General features: G+C 41.4%; 1 protein-coding gene across 1 annotated transcript; it reads left to right on the top strand.

The window, feature by feature from the left end:
- Window positions 1–2,889: 2,889 nt before the first annotated feature.
- On the top strand, window positions 2,890–18,578 carry AQP11 (aquaporin 11). The gene is made up of 3 exons (XM_009688327.2): window positions 2,890–3,857; window positions 9,170–9,286; window positions 16,492–18,578. Exons 1-3 carry the CDS (start codon window positions 3,263–3,265, stop codon window positions 16,542–16,544), a joined length of 765 nt encoding a protein of 254 aa, XP_009686622.2. The 5' UTR covers window positions 2,890–3,262; the 3' UTR covers window positions 16,545–18,578.
- Window positions 18,579–19,562: the final 984 nt, after the last annotated feature.

Here is a 19,562-nt window from a genome sequence, read left to right as displayed (position 1 = left end):
CTAAAAAGTAAGGCAATTCCCACCAATTTTCTGTTTATCCCTTTGGAGAAGCAGCTCTTCAGGGCCAACATTCACTGTTAGTGCATGGAAGAGAGTTCCCAGACTCCAGTCACTAGACGTGACTTTAATATAAGTATTTAATAAAAGCTGCAATATCATCTGAAGGAAAGAAAAATGAAAGAGAACTTTTCCTCGTCAGACGATGCATAAGTAGCCCAAGTCGACCACATCCATACTTGTACACGTTATCACCAGTACCTTCAAAACTGAGAGGATGAAGCTGTGGTCATAGCAGAAAATAACAGCCTATATAGGCATTAAAAGCCAGCTGAGAGATGTAGCATCCTTTCTGTAACCAGGTCCACATATTCCTACTCTCTCCTTTCTAAAAAATATTGAAAGTAGGGTGCAAATATGCAGGGATATGGACTTACTGGGATGAAGGCAGTAATGTGTGGAGGACCTTCAATTACTTAGCTGGGAGCCCGCAGGAAATACAACAATGAAGAATAGAGATTATTGTGGTGGCGACATCCCTAAGAAATAGGGGCTGAAGTTACTACAACAACGAGTACAGATGACGTAGGACACAAAGCTAGAGAAAATCAGGCTTCATTAATTCAGCTGCTCAAAGAAGTTGTTCTTATGCATCTGTATCTAGAGCATAAGGGAGAAAACATTTTAAGGCTGAGAAGGGAAGATTTGATATAGACTGTAACGGTATGATTTTCAGATGTTGGCATCTCTGTTTTTTAGCACATTCATGTTTAAAGCTTCTAGGATTCACAAACGTTACTTAAATCATTACCACTTAAGAGTAAGCTCCTTGTTTCCCAGAGCAACAGCTGCCAACTCCAAAGTGGTACCCTTATTATTCTGACCTTTGCTTATAACAGGACATTCCTTCATTTCATCCCAAATCTGAAATACTTAAAAGATATAGCTGTTTTTTCCTTTATAGTACAGTAAATTGAAACACAGTACTCCACCGGTTGCTGAGAAAAGCAAGTGCTTCAATTCAAGGTTTTCATGAGAGGTAACTCAGTCATTATGTCCCCTGCCTTATGTCACATATATTTCTTCACATCTAATCCTGTACAAATGATAAAGATTAAATATTAAATACGGTGGCATTTTCTTCTTTCCTCTCCTTACATTATCGCAGCTCACCTGTTTTTTTTGTTTTTTGTTTTCCCTCCTCCCTCTCCTCTCCCTGTTAAAAATATCCCTTCTTCTCATACCCAAATGACCCTCTTGGGAGTTAGACATCTTAAATCCACCCCAACATCTCAAAAGATCATTATTTACAATACTTCTATGCTCCTGCAAACAAACAAGAGCTTTTCATGCTGCTCCCTCCTAAGAGGAGCAATTTTGTTTTTTTCATCTTTGATCTTTATGGTAGACTGACTGTCAACTAAAAGTAAGGGTTTGATTTTATTGCTTGGAAGCAATACACTTATGCATTGTCTCCTTGCAAGAAATACACTATGTAGATAGCGTTCGGTCAAGAGTCATTCCTGCAAGGTCTGATAAAACTATTATCTATGGTGCCACCTTGTGGAAAAAACACTGGTAAAGGGGCTTCTAGAAATACTGAACACTTGGCTCCCCTTGCAGGTGCGTTTAACTGCTTACATGCAATAGATGCTGCTAACCACCATCAGCAGTCCTTCAGTTTTATAGATTGTTAAACTAGGGTTTTACCACTCCAAAAAAGAGACACCGTCACGGCTATCCTCCAGGTAGTGACAGGGGAAACTAAAAGCAGACCAATATAAAGGATTATTGAAAGGTAAAGCCTTATGAAAACAAGGTGTTCTTTCCAAATAGCGCAAATTAAAGGATACACAGCACAACCTTTCAGACGCTCAAGAGCACATGAATTGCTATTTCTCCCTCTCCCACCCCGAAAATCCTTGCGGAGAGGACAACCTCTTCCAGACACAGAGCTGCAAATTAACACCACAGGTAGAGATGAAAGGAGAACAGCCCACAGCATAACAGCAACAGGACATATCTATGCTGACCAGTATATTCTGGGTGCATCTCTCCCAGTAACCAGACATAAAACCATATCCTACAGGAGGACAGCGCCTATTTTTCAGGCCCAGCCCGAGGCTGATGTTCAGGGCCTGCTGTGAAGCCCAACGCTCCCACCTTCGGCAGCATGAGGGCGGCACCTATTTTTAGCTCTCCTTCCACTGGAGAAGCCCAAGGAACAGCCACCTCCTCCTGGCCGCCTCCCAAACGCGGTTCCCCCTTTCCTCCCCACCCCCAACCCGAGTGCGAGGAAGAGACTGAAGTAACCACCGCACCTGCGGTTTGCAAAGCGAAGCTCCCAAGGACCAAACAAACACACAAACAAACAAAAAAAACCCTTTAAAAGCCTAATTCGCCCCTAGAGCGAGGCAGGCGGCAGCCCGCGAAAGGCGGAGGCGGGCAGGGGCGCCCCGGCACCTCACGGCACCTCACCTCAGCGCTCACCTCACCTCACCTCAGCGCCAACCGCCAACGGCCGCCGCCCGCGCGCGGGAAGCCGGCGGCGGCCGCCCCTCACACACGCGCGCGCCTCCCCCCCCCCCCTCACCCTCACAGACCGCCGCGCGGGCGGGCGCGCGCCCCGCTCATTTCTTCCCCCCCCCCCCCCCCCCGATCCTGCTGGAGAAGGGAGGGGGGCGCCCGCGCGCATGCGCCGTCCCGCAGCCCTCTGCCTCGCGCGCGCTGCCGGCCGGCCGTTAACGGCGGCGTCGCCTCAGCCGCGGCTCCGTCTCGGCCTCGCCGTTACTCTTCAACCGCCGCGGAGGCGCCGTCCCGTCGCTTCGCCTACCTGCGGGCGGCCCGCGGTGAGGCGGCAGAAAGGGGCTCCACTCCTCTCCTGGTGGGTGGGTGGGCGGCCGGGGGCCGTCGCCCTCCCTCTCTTTCCCCCCCCCCCCCTCCTCCGGGCGGCTGAGGGGAGCGGGCTCTGCCCCCAGGCCCGGGCGGGCTGAGGGACGAGCGCAGCCGCCTTCCTCTGCCAGCGCAGGCCGAAAGGAGCGAGGGGTTCCCCTTCCCCCCCCCCCCCCGTCCTCCACCGGCCTTCGCTGCCCCTCAGGCTGGGGCAGGCTGCGAGCAGGCGGCGGAGAGGAGCTGGCTCCTCATCGGGAAGGAGAAAAGCTCGTCGTTCTGCCTCCCTCTGCCGCTCGCTCTCCCCGCCACGGGCAGCGGGGCCGGACCAGCGTCAACTCCTCCTTCGAGCCCGTCGGTGCGGCAGCCTCTCGCCATGGCTGTCGGCGGGGTCTGGCCCTCGCTCCTGCTGATGGCCGGCGTGGTGGCGGCGGTGGGACTCGGCCGCGTTTTGGCCCGCCGCCGGCTGGGCTCGCAGCCGCGGCCGTGCGCTTTGCTGCTGGAGATGCTGAGCACCTTCCAGATCTGCGCCTGCACTAACGAGCTCTGCCTGCTCGCCGACGCGGAGCCTCGGCCGCATACCGCGCTCGCCCTCACCTACGGTTTCACCGTCCTGCACGGCTTGACCCTGGCTGGCAGCACGTGCAACCCTTGCGGCACCTTGCAGCACATCTGGGGTGATGGGATGTCGGCCCAGGCGGGTGGACTCAAGATCGGTGCTCAGTTTGTCGCTGCGGTGCTGGCCAGAGGATTTATGCACTTTGTCTGGAGCCTGGGCGTCGCGGAACCGCATGCTGGAGCACTCGCACAGGGCTGCAGCAATCCCCTGCAAACCACGGAGACGCAGGCGTTTTTCATAGAGCTGCTCTTTTCTGCTGTTTTCCAGCTGGCCATACTGCAACTGGACGCTGTTCATCCCAACTTCAGAGTCCATTTTATTGCTCTTCTCATCACCATGCTTGTGTATTCAGGTTAGTCTTTTTTTTTTTCCTCTCTCTGTTACAATGATCAAATTGTAAATTTCCAATTTGTGTATTCTTTTAAAGTGTGAGAATGCAAAATTGTTTTTCTTAGATTGCAAGTATATGTGTGTATATATATTTAAAAAAAAGTCTTTGGCCCCGCAAATGCGCTGTGTGGGCAGAGTTCATTTGACCTTTACAGAAAGTTTGCCTGATTAGATTCTACTGCAGGTTTGCGGTTAAGAATGAAATGATTTGCATATTCAAAACTATATGAGATCTACGAGTAAATATGGCTAAGAAGTTTATTGAACGCTTATTAAGATGTCTCGGTGAAAAATCGTTTCATAATCTGACCTCATATTGCATGAGACATTTCATGTAAGGTGTGCCACAGTGTGCTCTGATCTTACATGGTGGCACTGTGAGAAAGCACCGCTGTCTGCATTGGGGAAGAAATACTGATTGTGCAACTTCAGTGTGCAGACCTGTAACCTGGATGCGCTACATTTAAATAACGCATTAATTCATATCGATGACGTTTACGCCGGTCAGCTACGTTAAATCCTTAAATCAGAACCAGAAATGAATATTTGTGGAATGCAGAAAGAAAAGATAGATTCTAAATACGCATGAAAACAAGCGTTGAAAAAAAAAATGTTAAGTGTCTATTACATCATGACATCTACATGCATCTTATGCCCCTGGGTGGCCCAGCTCTGCCTTGCTTTCACCTCTGTCCCACCTGTTACCTCCCAGGCCTGGGGCGCTGTTACCTGCACAGCCTCTCTGGACTGGTGGGAAGGAAGAGGTACAGGCGTCAGCCTGAACTTTGTTCCCCTGTGTCTTGATGCTCCTTGCTCTCTCCAGACCTCTTATGTATGTGCAGTCACTTAAGAATGGCTTTAAAGGCAATGGGTTGTACTGGGAAGGCGATTCTGTGCGTTGGGGTACAGGGAGATGAGAGAGACGTTTACAAAGCTCCTCGTACCAGGTTGTGCTACTGCTGCCACCACAGAGGAAAACACCGAGGGAATGCTCAAATCAGTTTGTGAGAGGGAGAGAGAACTTCCTTATCTGGAGACATCTAGAGTGTCACTGACTCCTTGTCCAAAAGGTTTAACTATGTTATGATATCTAGCATACTGGAATAAGGTAGAATAGACTATACTAGAACGTTCAGATGTTTCAAAAAAAAAAAAACTTACCCATTATGTTTAGCTGAAATACTAAAAAGATTAGAAGAGGTCCATGGAGAATTAAAAGAACTAACTTAGTGATTTGAACTACTTTTTAAAATTAATTTTTGAGAGCTCAGGCAGGGTAGCAGTGTATTTCAGCATACTAGGTATATTCCTGAATTGCTTGGTAAAAGCATGGCCAAAGATTATAGTGCCTCTTCTAGACATATAGAAAGCTGGATTCCTGATTAGCATTCCTTTGCTGCTTAGCAAATAATCACGTAAAATAATCTGTGTCACGTTGCCTTTCTCTTGGCTAGTTCACATAGAGAATTCATGCCCCATGTTGTTGGCCAGGCTGGCCTCGTATCTTTTTCTAGCTGAAGCCTGTATGCCAGGTCCCCTTCCTAGTCGTGTATTTGGACTTGGTAAGGCTACCTGGTGCAGTTAATCTGCATATGCTTCCGGGAAACATCACATCTACTGAGCCCAGGCCTACTTCATACACGGTCTAGCTATGCTGCATCATCCGCAGAAGGTCTTGTACTACCTGGACGTTTTTCTTTCCTATTTTTTTAATCTAGCGTCAAGATTGCTATAAAATATGTATGCATTCTAGGGATAAGATCTAGAACTTGGTTTTGTCGACTCATTAGTGGAAAATCTTTTTTGTGCACTCTGCTCTAAGCTTCTTAAGATTTGCATTCTTTGCTATACGCTCAAGTTCAAAAAGGAGGGTGAAAGGAGCATTCTTCTCCTTGCAATAGTCAGGAGCCTGGTGTTTAGTGTGTACTCCTAAGATGTGGATTGAAGCCTCTTCAAGTTGGAGGAGGACATAAAACCCAAGATTCCTATCACTGAGCTATCACACAAAAAGTATGGGAGCACCGCTTTCTTCCTGTGATAAAGTGACAGGGTTTTGCTATTACACCTCTTTTTTTCTTTTCTTTTTCTTTCTTTTTTTTTTTTTCCTTCAGTGGAGGGTGAGGTAAACCTAGCATGTTTTACAGGTTCCCAAACCTTTCTTCTTGCTCTGTCTTCTCCTCTGCCCACATACACATACAAACTTTCTCCACGATATATTTCCTTCTCCTGTGGGCTGCTGATCAGGACCCTTCTCCCTTTCCCACGCCCACTCAGCACATCTCCCTCACAGCATGCAGAGTAACTGAGGCTGTAACAGATGTCTTATAGATCCTGCCTCACTCACCGTTCCCTAGCCACTGGGTAACTGCTAGGGGCGTTCCCTAGTCACTGGGTAACTGCTGCCTGGGAGATGGCCACTGCCTGTGCCTGGTGTATATGATATATTCCACAGGTCGCATGTATAGCCTTATCCACTATCTGTTCCACCTCTCCTCTCCCATGGGTGAAACGGGCACTATCTGGACCACATAGCTCACGGTTGGTTTTGTTTTGTTTTTTTTTTTTTCCAGGAGAAGGATGGCAATAGTATTTGAGGCTACATACTTTTCAGTAACTGCAGCCTTCTTCATAGGACTTCATACCTTCTTCCAGGATACATTCCCATCTTTGCTGAGGGGGAGATTTCCCTTGCCCCACTTTGGGAATCAGTGCTCCATATAGATAGTAGGAAGAGTAGACTTCTGCATTAGATGTTACAGATGGTGACTCCACCAGGTAAAGTTCTGTATACAGTCATTGAAGACCGCCAAATGCTTAACTTGGCTGGACTGGATCATTCTCAGGAAATCTTTTGCACCTCTTTTCTTAACTTTTTATAAGACACTTGAGCAGTTTCTTTAAGAGGACTGAATCTTTTTCCACTCCCCCAACACCAAAGGGCTAGGCAGCCAGCAACAAATTTAGGCAAAGCAATGCTAAGTTAGACAAACCTGCAACAGCCTTACTTTTTCCTTATAAAAATACCACAAAGTTTATAATATTGTATGAATAATGATTTTTCAAGCTTCAGTTTGAAAGATATTGGTGTTCTCGGTAGGAACTCCAAAAAATGCATTAAGCTTATAAAATTGATGTTCAGGGTTTCCTTTTATACTTTGTTTTTAAAAGCCAATGTGATTGTACTTTTAGAACCTAAATTTATTACACTTATGAAGCGGAAATGTTAGAAAGTACATCTCTTACAGTATGTATCGTATTTCAGCCTATGGTTTATGTTCTACTATCTGTTTAAAAGCTATATCCTGCAAGAGGAATGATTGCTATCTAAAAAGTGACTGTAAGAAGGGGTTTCTCTTACTCCATATCAAATTTGGCTTGGGTAAAATTTTGAAATACAGCCCTATCCTTATGGCTTAAACCCACCTAAATTGATTGATATGCATACAGGGCTGGAAAACATTAAATTGTATTTTCACAGTTGACCGAGTTGAACTGATGGGAAAATTAAGTGTTGGTAGGTCACTACTGTGTGTACCCCATGAAAGTTACTTAGGTCTGCCATGCAACTTATTCCAACAAATAACATCAGATGATAGAGTAAATGTTTTCAAAATTAAAACCTGTTCCTGTAGTTTTTCTTCTGCATTTTCTCTTTCATAGTTACAAACACTGGGAATTTTTTTTCTATTTAGTCTTACACGGGCCGAGTTTTTATGGAAGTGCATGTAGTACGCAAAGTTCCAATACCAGATTCATTCCATTGCTTCTAGTGGACAGAAGGAAAAAGAGATGGTTGTGTCTTTAAGTGTTAGCAGACTATATCAGAGGCTAAGGATGCAGACTGCAAACATGTTGGTAAAGGAAAATTTGGGGGATTTCCTTTGGGAAAATTAGAGAATAAAAAACCCTCACCTTTTTAGGGATTTTTAATTTACAGGCAATATTTCAAAGAAGCCAGAATTGCATGAAATAGGCTAGATGTTTCTGAGCTTACCACGTCAAGGCAAAAATGTCAAATATATGTTTTAATTCTAAGTATTTTTGGAATTTTGCTTTTACCTATAGTAATTTTAAAATCAAAATTCTCTTCTCACACGTTGTGCTGGAACACACATTAGTTTTATGTTTGCTGTGTCAAAGATGTTACACTTCCTTTCCCATCTAATCATGTATCGTTTCCAGGATACAGACTCCGAGATTCAGCATTGTATTTCCTAGCGTGCTTTACCATTCTATCACTTTTTAAATGCAGTATGCCACCACAGGATATTTTTACCTATTTAATACTACATAAACATTTTAACCAGTTAATACAAGTGGCCCTGGCGTATGGGTGATATTCTAGTAGTTACTAATAGTGAATATTGGAGAAATGCAGCAGGTAAAACTGTCTAGTTTTTAATGTATATTCAGAAACAGAAACGGCCTCTTGAGGGTGAAATTATGTTATTGGATGTGTTTTTGTGGGTATAAGAGTAGGAGCAGTGAATTTATAGATAGATGGAAGTAAAGTAAATTATGCTACCTGGCCTTCCCAGCAACAGTGGAAGTTGTTAATATGTCAAGATGCAGAATAACGGAGCGTACCGTAAATCTGGGTTGCTACTGAGAACAAGTGCCAAATCGGAGTGAATTGAAGAGAGTGGACAAAGATTAAAACCTTCTCAAACCTTCCCAAACCGTAGTAGTGGTAAAAGGAATAACAAGGAGTATATAAAAAGAGAAATGTCAAAGAACAGAATAACAAACAACTTAACTAAGACTTTCAGTAAGTGATTGTTAATCCTATGCATGTTAGGTGTTACAATGGCGAGTATAACACTGGGATGTAATAGAAGCAAAATATTTATTTACTAACGTGTGTGATTGCTGTCCGTTCTAAAAGCATGATACAGACGATAAGCAAGACATTTTTAGCAAAACAGTAGCAAGGCAACTTACAGTTTTATCACCTGAAACATTCAATGTCAGCCAAACCCATATCTTCAAACAATATTTGCTAGAAATAGATAAAGAAAATTACAGCCTATGCTTCAGATATTTAAAAGCTTGTTTTAGAAAACTGTTGCCCAGTTTAACATACCATATCATTTGGTAAATAACTGTTCCTAAGGGTTTATCTGTTCAAATGATTTCTGCTAGTGCATTTTATTGCAGGGTATGCATTTTTTGTTGCATTTACATCTGCAGTGTAATTTACACTTCTGTATTTCATTTAAAGTAAGTGTTTGTCAAAAAGATGGTTTGATTCATGTTGTTTACATTTTATTTCAGGTGGAAATCTCACAGGAGCAATATTTAACCCAGCATTGGCTTTTTCATTACATCCATATTGTTTCTATGAGAAATTTTTGAGTTATTCACTAGTATATTGGATAGCACCATCCTTAGGTAAGTTAGTTCTTAAAAATGTTGTCTATTTTGAGAAAGCATTACTTAGTAAATGGTGCAAAAATCAGGAAATAGGTATTCTTTATTTCATAGTCTACTAGTTTTCTGTTTCAAATAAAATCTACAAGATGCTTAATTAAAAGTTATGTGTAGAAGACATTCAGATTCGTAGTTTCTTTTTGCAAATGTAGGCTGTATATTTTAAAACTTGCTTAATGGTCTATGTAGAGTAAGTATAACTTAGTACAGTTTGTTTTGCAAACCAAGGTTATATAATTGCTTAGTTCATATGTTGTGCTCAAAATCTAAGTACTTATGGAATAGTTTGAGCAATAATATTTATTGTAACTAGCAAACAAACAATAGGATAATTCTAAATGGAAAACATTTAGGGTAAAGTTAACTGATAAGTTACAAACCGAGAGCTATTTACTCTGGAATGTGATCCTTTTAGAGCTGCCTGTTGTTTGGGATTTTATTCCTCAGTATTGAAATCCAGCCTGTCTGAGGTATGCTGTGTATTCTCACACTGACCAAAAGCCCACCGAATATTAGCCAGACGTGTAGATTGTAGCAGAATCTTAAAAAGGAGAAGAGGCTACCTGAAAGCAAATACTAACCTGAGAAAGTTCAAAGAGAGATACAAATAAATTAGCATGAAGTCAATTTCTGTCTTTCTTTGCGACATTGTACAAGAACACAGGAATGATTAATCCTTTTTTTTTATTTTTTATTTTTAGCTATTATGATAAGTGCTTAAAGTAGGCTGTCTCAATAATTACCATTATAAAATCAAATCTTTTTCATTTCCACGGTGTCTACGCTTCGGAGTTCCCGTTCTGTGTGTTTTCCCCCGGATCACTATTACAAATAATCTTTTCTTAGCCTAAGAATAAGGAATGCATATATGCGTAACTGGAATTTTTCCAGCCTAAATTCCAGTTTTAATTTGGAAGTTGTTGATTTTAACTTCTAGTTCTGTTCAGATAGAAATGCTTCATGTAATACTGTTGATTGTTTATAGTTACTCTTACTAATCTTGAGCCTTGTGCTTTGAGGACGCATAAAAGAGACAGTCAACTAATCTCAGGTTCTTTAATGACTGTTAATCCTACTAGAAGACACAACAGTAATACGGGAAGCAAGGTGAGCTGTGAAACACATACAGAAAACATCCCAAGAGGCTTCAATTTTAATAAATAATTTCTTTTTCTTCTTTGAGTGCATGTCAGTGCATGTTCCAGTTGTGGTAACTCTCAGTAAGTCAAAATGGAGGAAACTTTTTTTTTTTTTTTTTTTTTAAAATCTAACTGCAGTTCACTTTAATACAGTTTTCTTAAATTAGACATCCAAACAGGATGCCTGAACAATTGGGTAAGCTTGCCCAGTTCCAGTTAACAGCTAATGAAATGCTTTAAGAAAGGCTGATGAGATCATCCGTATCCTAGCAGGGCATGACGCTTCTCAGAATTCAAGTTTAGTTTTCTGATATATTAACTTATTGCTGCCTGAGATCCATTTTGAGATTATCTGGCTTTCAACTACTTGGGCTTTCATATTTTGAAAACTGACATAAAGAAATAGGAGGAATGCTGAAACACCTTGTTGTACTGTTTTAGCAAGGTGCACTCAGAACTGTTTTGCAGAAGACCTTCAGGTGACTGAGGCATTGCTAAGAAGAGCAGCTGTTGAGTCAACTGGAAGTGTGACTTGAGGAATTTAGAGTATGGTTAGGGAGTATTGTTACATTTTTATGAAGATCCGTAAATGGAGGTTTATCTTTAGTATATAGAAAATAGGTACAGGACACATTGAATGCTCCCTGTAATTTAGTAGGGGAATGATCTGCAGATAAAGTAATCGTAAACATGTGAATACTCAGGAAACTTCACTTTGGCTATTGTAGCCAAATATTTTGTTGACCGATATTAGGTCTGTGGATCACATGACGGGCAGAATTGTTTCTTATTAGTATGAGTATCTCATTACAAAACAAGGAACTTCATATATGCATATACCTAGTCTTATAATCAGAGTTGTAAACAAAGGTAAGGGAGAGGGAAGCAGAGAGGCAAAAGATGCGTTTGAAGATCGAGTTGATGGATGCAGGAATGCAGACCTACAAATCTAACATCAAGTGACATTTTTTCTGATGCTTTTTGGAAATTAGAACATAATAGGAGTAAAATTTTGATTCTAGAATTGGACCAAATGATAGGTGTCTAGGAAATGGACCTCTTATAATAATAACACACTTATGAAAAGAACTTCCAATGGAAGTCGATGAAGAAGGGATATTTTAAATGCGTTTTTTAAAATTACTTTCAGAATCCATCTGTCAGTACAAATATTGTCTCAGACTTCCTAGAAACAGAGTCATAAGGAGACTTTTAAGTATCCAGGACAAAATGTTAATTTGATGTCTCACTTTAGCCAGCATCAGCATATTGGATGGTTAAATTACGTTGATCTTATTCTGGGAAATTATTTTAGGAGACATTAGGGTTTTTTTGTGATTTGCTATAATAACTACCATGTGCGGAACCATGGACTAGCATACCATGAAACTCCAAATTGCCTGTGCAGAGAGTAACGTGGTCTCATTTGTGGGCATATCAAATACTCATGAGGACATGAAGACTGAGACCATTCCATATATAACGGATGTCCTGATCTAGCCATGAAACAATGCTTAACCCCCTCTCTTAAACAATTTTCTTAGAAAAGACACTTGAGAGGGAGATTGATAGTCACCTTCACAAGAGGATAAAAACAATTATTTTCTTTTAGGATAAGCAAATCCACTGGAATTATTGTGGTCTTTCATGAAGATAATCTTGGAACTGTTGTTAAGGAACTCATTTTTCAAAGTGGTTTTACTGAAATTTCAGTGAAGGTGATTCTACAGTAGCATCAAAACAGCTACTCATCACCCTAGTAAATATTGATGTTAGCAAGTGTTTATGGCTTAGCACCAACAGGTCTAACTTCTGAGCTGAAAACCGAGAAGCAATAAGTACCAACGAGGTAACAAAGACACTTTCAGTGTCACTTACTGTGAGTTTGTTGTGAGGATCGCTGCCAAAGGAGTTCATGCCAATTGTCCAGGCAGTGAATGTACCAGGGTCAATTACCTCCTTAGTAACGGTAGTGACTGAGCTAATATTTCTGCTTCATACCAGGGAGATGGCAGCTGTGGGTGGAAGAGCTGGTGACAAAATACTAGACATGAGGGCAATAGAATGCAACTGTTTCCTAGACAAGTGTCAGCCTATCATCCTGCTAGGTTACTAAGACTGTAAAAGGAGAATTGATGCCTATTTGTTTAGATCAGTTTTACCAGAAAGGCTACTACTGTTCCTCAGAAGAAAACTGTTTTTCGCCATCAGAACAGAAAATAAATGCCACTAAAGTCACAAAAGTTCACAGTGGTAGAAGTAAATAGAAGGTATGCAAGAGAAAGGGGACTCACAGGTGGGACTTTCACCCTTCTGTTCAGAAGAGATGACGTTCAGAGGTTTTCATCAAGTTCAGTACGTTTATGCATGGAGCTTGGGGAAGAAACAAAAGTTGCAAGTCCATGTGCAGTCGGGGAGACTTGATGGGACAGCATGCACAACTAGAGCGTGTTCATAGGTAGGTAAAGAGGAGGGGGAGTTGTGCCCTATGTTCGTAGGTAGGTAAAGAGGAGGGGGAGTTGTGCCCTATGTTAAGGAGTTCCCTGGCTGTGGAAAACTGCAGTAACCAATGCTGTGCCTGTTTAAGAATCTCTGGATCTAGGTCAAGGGGAAGTGATATTGGGGATGTTTTGATGGGGGTCTGTTACAGGCCATCTGGCCGACCGTAGAAAATGAGGTTTTCAATGAACAAGTAGCTGAAGTCTCCCGCTTCTAGACCCTGGTCCTCTTGGGGCATTTCAGGGATGCAGACATCATTTGGGAGAGCAAAACATCAATGTGCATGCAATCCAGGAAGTTCCTAGGAAGCTGTCACCAGCAAAGTCTAATGCAGATACTAGAAGGGCCAACCAGTGGTAATGTGGTTACTTAACCTGCTCACAAACAGGGAAGAACTGCTGGTGAATATGGCTGCTGAGGTTGCAGTCCTCGCAAGAGTTCAAGGTCCGGAGGAAGGCTGGGAAGGTAAATAGCAGAGCTGTTTGGACTTTGAACTTTAAGAGAGCAAAATTCTGCTTACTTAGGGAATTATTAGGCAGAATTCCCTGGGAAGCTGCCACAAAGGGGAAAAGTATCCAGGAAAGCTGACTAATTATTATTATTATTATTTTTTTTTTTTTTAAGAAAGCTAATTGAGAGCTCAGCAACATTTAGGTGTGCAGTTAGTTAAACTGGGAATTTTAACAGGAGGCCTTTCCCACTTGGCTAGACAAGGAGCTTCTCTGTGAACGAAGGACAGTAAAAGGAGAGCGTATAAGAGGTGGAAACAAGGGTGGGCAGTAAAGGAAGTGTAGAAAAGCCCTTTATTCAGACACTTAGGAACAAAATCAAGAAGGCCAAAACCAAGCTGGAACTAAAACTGGGGACATACGAGGTAACAAGAAGAGGATTTTACAACTGTCCTAGTGGCAAAAAAAAAAAAAAAAAGTTCAGAGAGAATTTGGTTCGTTGATGGATGGGGGAGAAAACTTCATGATGGAAGACATGGAAAAGGCTGAGGTACGCAGTGTTTTCTTGCCTTGGTCTTCCTCCAAAAAGTTTGCTCCTAGCCCTCTACATAACACAACAAGTTTGGGGAAGGAGAAAGGCAGTCAGTAGTGAGGGAGTAGCAGGTTAGGAGGTTCATCCGGAGAAGCTGGATAAACACAAATCCATTGGGTCAACTGGGATTTACCTAAAAGTGCTGAAGGAGTTGCTGATGTGATTGTGAGGCTATTGCCCATCATTTATAAAACGTTACAGCAGTTGGAGGAGCTCCCTGACAACTGGAAGCATGCTAATATTGCACATGTCTTGAAGAAGGACAAGGAATAGAAGCCAGGGAACTGTGAGCTAATTGATCTTACCTCAGTCGCTGGAAAGATGTGGAGCACCTCTCCTTGGAATCCATGTCCAGCCATATAAAAGACTAGAAGGTAATTGGGAACAGTCCTCAGATATACTAATGGCAACCTAGGCTTGACCAACCTGATTCTGTTCTGTGCTGAGATGACTGGCTATGTGAACAAGGGGAAAGCAGTGGATGTAAAATACCTCAATTTTAGTAAGACTTCTGACGGCGTCTCCCACAGCCTTCTCTGTTCAAAGCCAAGGATGTATAGACTGGATAAACAGACTGCTAGATGGGCTAAGAAATGAATGGACCACTGGGCTCTAAAGGTTGTAGTCAATGGCTTGACTTGTGGTCAGCAGCCAGTAACACGCAGAGCATCCCGCTGTCGGTACTGGGGTTGATAATGGCCTATACCTTCATCAGTCACCTGGGTGGTGAGACAGATTGTACTTTCAGCCAGCTTGCAGATGGTGATAAATTTGGAGGAGTGGCTGATACACAAAACCACTAGAATTTGAAGCCAGAAACTTGAGGATTTGGTCAATGGAAAATTGGACTGGACTCACAAGGCTAAGTGTAAAGGTTGCACCGGGGGGGTGGTATATAGCCCCATTTGCACACACATATGCATGGGTATATATTTCTATGTAAACTCCTGTGAATCAGTAGAAGCTGCAAGCCAATTCACTGAGTTCTAACCCCGCTGAGTTACACTGATGCCAGGAGAAGGAAAGGGAGCCCACAGTTTGCTCTCTTTGCAAATAACAAAACCACATACTTTGGAGAAATGTGGCCAGCAGATGTAGGGATGTTACGGTCTCTCTCTGTTAACACCTGTGAGGCAGCATCTGGAAGAGTGTCCAGTTTGTTGGGGGCCCCCAGTTCAAAAGGGATGTGGAAAAAATGGAGCGGGTCCAGAGAAGGACTGCCAAGATGGTCAGAGGTCTAGAGTACATGATCTGTGAAGAGAGGTTGAGCGAACAGGACTTGTTTAGCTTGGCAAAGATGATGTGAAAGGGTTAATAGTCTAGAGTTATGTGAGGAGGAGTTGCAAGGATGACCGAGACGACGGTGTTCGGTATTGGCAGATAACCTAACAAGGGATAATGTCTGCAGACCCTGGTTTGGGAGGTTCAGGCTGGACTTTATGAAAATCACCTTTGTGAGGTCAGCGTTGCAGCACTGAAACTAGTTACCTGGAGAGGTGGTGGAGTTTCCATCTTTGTAGGTTTTCCAGGAGGCAGCTAGACAAAGCCAGACAGATCTGACCTCCTGCAGGCGATAGTCCTGCACTGAGTGAGAGACTGGACTAGAGAGAGCATTTCCAATAAGCGTTTCTGTCATTCTAAGAAACTTCATGAAATACAAGCTGTGGGAGTGGTTCTGGATGAGGAATATTCTGGACCAGAAGTGTCTCCCCTTCTGAAATAGAATATATATATATTTTTTTTTTTTTTCCCCAGGAGAGGGGGGAAAAAAAAAAGTCTTCATCTACTTTCCTCTATGTATGTTTAGATGCCCTTCTCATGAACAACCTACAATCTCTTAACTTTATCAGCATGTCCTCCATATTGACAATGGAGAATAATCTTTAGGCTTCACTAGCTCTCTCCAGCCCTTGCTTTATAAAACGTACAGTTAGAGGTCATTTTTCAGCTTCAAAATAGATCCTAAACTAGAAAGATCCTCAAAAAAAACCCATTGTCCTATACCTGTTTACAGTACCTTATAACAGTGCAGTTATTAAAACAGACATTGCTAGTGAACTCAGCCTTACCCCAATTGCTGAGAAATGAAGATTCAGTTGGTTGGTCTGTCATTTACATGCCCTGACACAAAGATAGGAGGCCATATATGGTAAAGGAATATGGACATTCAATTAATCCGGTCAGTGTTCCATCCTTGGCTTATACACATCAGAAGCAAAACATAGTAAAACAAATGTTCAGAGAACTAAATTATCAACACTTATGCTCATTTGCAAGGTCTATTGAAGCTTTCTTTGCAAGAAATTATGTTTGTGTTTGCAAAAAGTATTGGCTGTCTCCAAGCCTTTCTACAGATAATTTCATTTTTCTGCAGTCCCCACTGTTAAACTCTAAAATATTTTAACATAATATTTATTTTTAATACCAATACTGTGTCCTTCTCAAATATATTTACTTAAAGGTCTTTTTTGTATTTTGTCTTTTCAGGTACAATACTTGTTGCTTTTGTATGGGATGAAATCCTTCCTCGGATATCTTGAGATGTCCTGAAGATATTGAGATAATCTGAACTCCAGCAATACCACATTAAAAAACACTTAAAAAAAAAAAAAAAAGTTAAATTGCAGCCACCTGTGGAAAGGAAGCTTTCAGAAAACTGCTGACATTAATTTCTGTACCACCTTTCAGTGTGTTTTCAGATTTCATGTTTTGAAGTACATGACTTAGGACTTTGTATCGAAATTCTTATTTTGTAATAGCATATTGGGATGTTGAGAGTATTTGCCAACATTTTCAGTTAAGCCATATGAATGTGAAGAAAAGGACTGTTAAATATTGAAACTTTGTCACTTTAGCCATAAGTGCCACTTGCTGACCTTTACTACAAATGCATATAAAATTAATTTGAGAGAAATACAGTCTTTTCAGGTTTGATTTTATTGGTTTACTCCCATAAACAGCACTTGCAAAAAAGGAGCTGAAGATGTCATTCTTTTTATTGACCTCAACATATCCTACTTGCAACATATGAGAGGAAGAAAGGCTGCACCACTCCCTAGAAGAATCTTCTCATCTCCATTGTAGAGGTATCCTACACCAAAAAAAAAAAAACTGTAGGACCAAAATTGTTTTAATAATACTCACTGCAGGTAAGTAACCCCTCTCTTCCTTTTGGGAAGACTGCCCCATCCTATCTCTCTGTAGCCTATTGACCGTTTATCTTAACGGAAAAGGCTATCTATTGATAAAATTCTATAGACTCACAAGTCAAAGGGCATTTTAGGGGCAATAACAATCTTATCCTGATTGCTACTGCCTTTTCAGAAATAGAATAGACAGTATATAGGGATGAACAATTCGGAACTTGATTTATCCTTGATTTTACATAGTAAGTCTTATCAGATATTTTTCTTGAAATAAATAAATTTGCTGGAGTAAGAGAAGAGATCTAAAACCATAGGAGAGCTACGTACCCACTCAAACTGGCACGAACATGCTCTTTATAGCCTTGGTTGAGGTGAAGAGCACGAGTAGCTACCAGTTCTCTGAAGTTCTGTTTGTAGCATGAGCTTTCTTGTCCTTTCTTTTCCTACATTGGTATATAGGTGACATTATGCCAAAATGTAATTTTCAAATTTAAGACTAAATTTAGTTTTTCACATCATAGTTACTAGGTTTGGAAGGAGAACAAGTTCTGTAAAATTCTCAGTAGTAGGACCCTCTACTCATTACGCAAGTCATCTCAGTACAGAACTAGTACTTTACAGCTTTGTTCACTTTGCACACCATGTTTTAAGAGGGGAGAGACTCAGACAAGGTTTTTGGCACAATAAAATAATGAACCAAGTCTTAAGCAGCTACTGTTCTCAGCTATGTTTTTTGCAAGAGTTTGAGAAGTACATGATTTCACGCGATTTTTTAATTTGCTTCACTAAAATCCTCTCATTTTAATTTTTGGACATGTTTAGAATATACTGCAAAGTGAAATCAACTGTTTAGACATACTTTTCATACAACAGTTTTAGTCCACAGCTCTGTATTCAGTCACTTAAAAAAAACACACACACACACAGATATTAGCCTGCTAATACATGAAAAGCTACTGTTGGCTTGATCACTAAGCAGCACTTTGTTACTATTGTGAGTAGGTGTACTGTAAGAAAGAAACTTATATTTGATCAAATTCTTCAGCACAAGGCCTGAACAATATCACATTGCTAGCCTGATCTCATCCTTTAGCTGGCCTTATCTTCAGCCACTTAACCTAAAATGCAACCATGGAGGGCTGCTACAGCACAGAATAAAATTGATGCATACAACTTATGAAAACCATATACTTGCAGTAAGACTGTTCAGACACTTGAACAGTCCAGTTCAAGTCCAGTGGTCTGTTACATGGTCCAGTTACAGCCTACAAATCTTTGATGAGCCAAATCTGCCCCCATTTCTAAAACAGACTCATTGACTTTTACCTGTCAGTGTCTTGATTTTTCTTCTTGTCAGTTTTACCTATTTTAAGATGATCCATACCTTACGTATCCCCCCTTCCCCCCGCCCCGCGATGAGGCTTTGCCTTTACTGCCGTACTCAAGCCTAATTTTTCACCTAGGCTCTTCTGAAAACAAGCCTTAGGCAATGAATTGGGCTGAGTATCTCTTGAGGCCAGAGGGTAAAGTTCTTGAAAATAAAAGGAGCTTGGGGGGGTGGGGAGGGCGATGAGAAAACAGAGATACCGTTCTACAGGAAGCTAAGTTTGTTAGAGATCCTACTTTCATTTTACTTTCAAAGGCCTGTAAGCAAAGTCCATAAAGCAAAGCGGTCAGATCTGACGGCTCTATGTCAATATTGTTTATTTTGGCATAGCATATAGTTTAAAAAGAAACAAACTTAAATTAGGTACAAATCTGGGGGATTAACAGGTAGTGTCTCTATTTATAGCCACTTGAGGTAGAATTTTGTAGCAGCTGTTATTTTTAAATTGTTAAGAATTAGACGAGCCTTAAATCAACTGTGTTAAGGCCAAATAAAAGAAGTTTTTAAAAAAACAGCAAAAAGAATGAAAAATAAAGCTATGTTAAGAATTTAACTAACTACTGTATTGGTAGTATAGACAATATTTTAAACTCAAAATAGTTATGTAAGTAAGTAAACTTGGCTTATGAAAATTTTTTGCCGAAAAACTCAGAAATGGTCCAAGTATAAAGTTTTAAAGATAAATCTTGTAAACTCACAGAAGATACTAATTCTCAGCAGTACCTTCAGAGCTCATCCAGAGCTGTTTCTTCCCAACTGAAATTAATATTAATCATCTGTTGATTTGACAGGGAGCATCATAAAATAGCTGCACTTGGAGCTCTGTTTCAATACAACACAAGATTTTCTTCTTCTACTGCTTGGACGTAGCGTCAGTACTTTGGTTCCTCTGTAAGTTAACTCTGCCTGTCTGCCAGGATATCTAACAATTTGTTTTTAATATGAAAAACAACAGAAACATCACATTTCAGGAACTAAGATTTTATGCAAAAATCAAAAGAGTCTGTTTTAAGCATGAATTGAGA

Source organism: Struthio camelus, chromosome 1, assembly GCF_040807025.1.
Source record: "Struthio camelus isolate bStrCam1 chromosome 1, bStrCam1.hap1, whole genome shotgun sequence".
Classification (NCBI taxonomy): Eukaryota; Metazoa; Chordata; class Aves; order Struthioniformes; family Struthionidae; genus Struthio; species Struthio camelus.
This window is presented reverse-complemented; position numbering and strand designations above follow the sequence as displayed.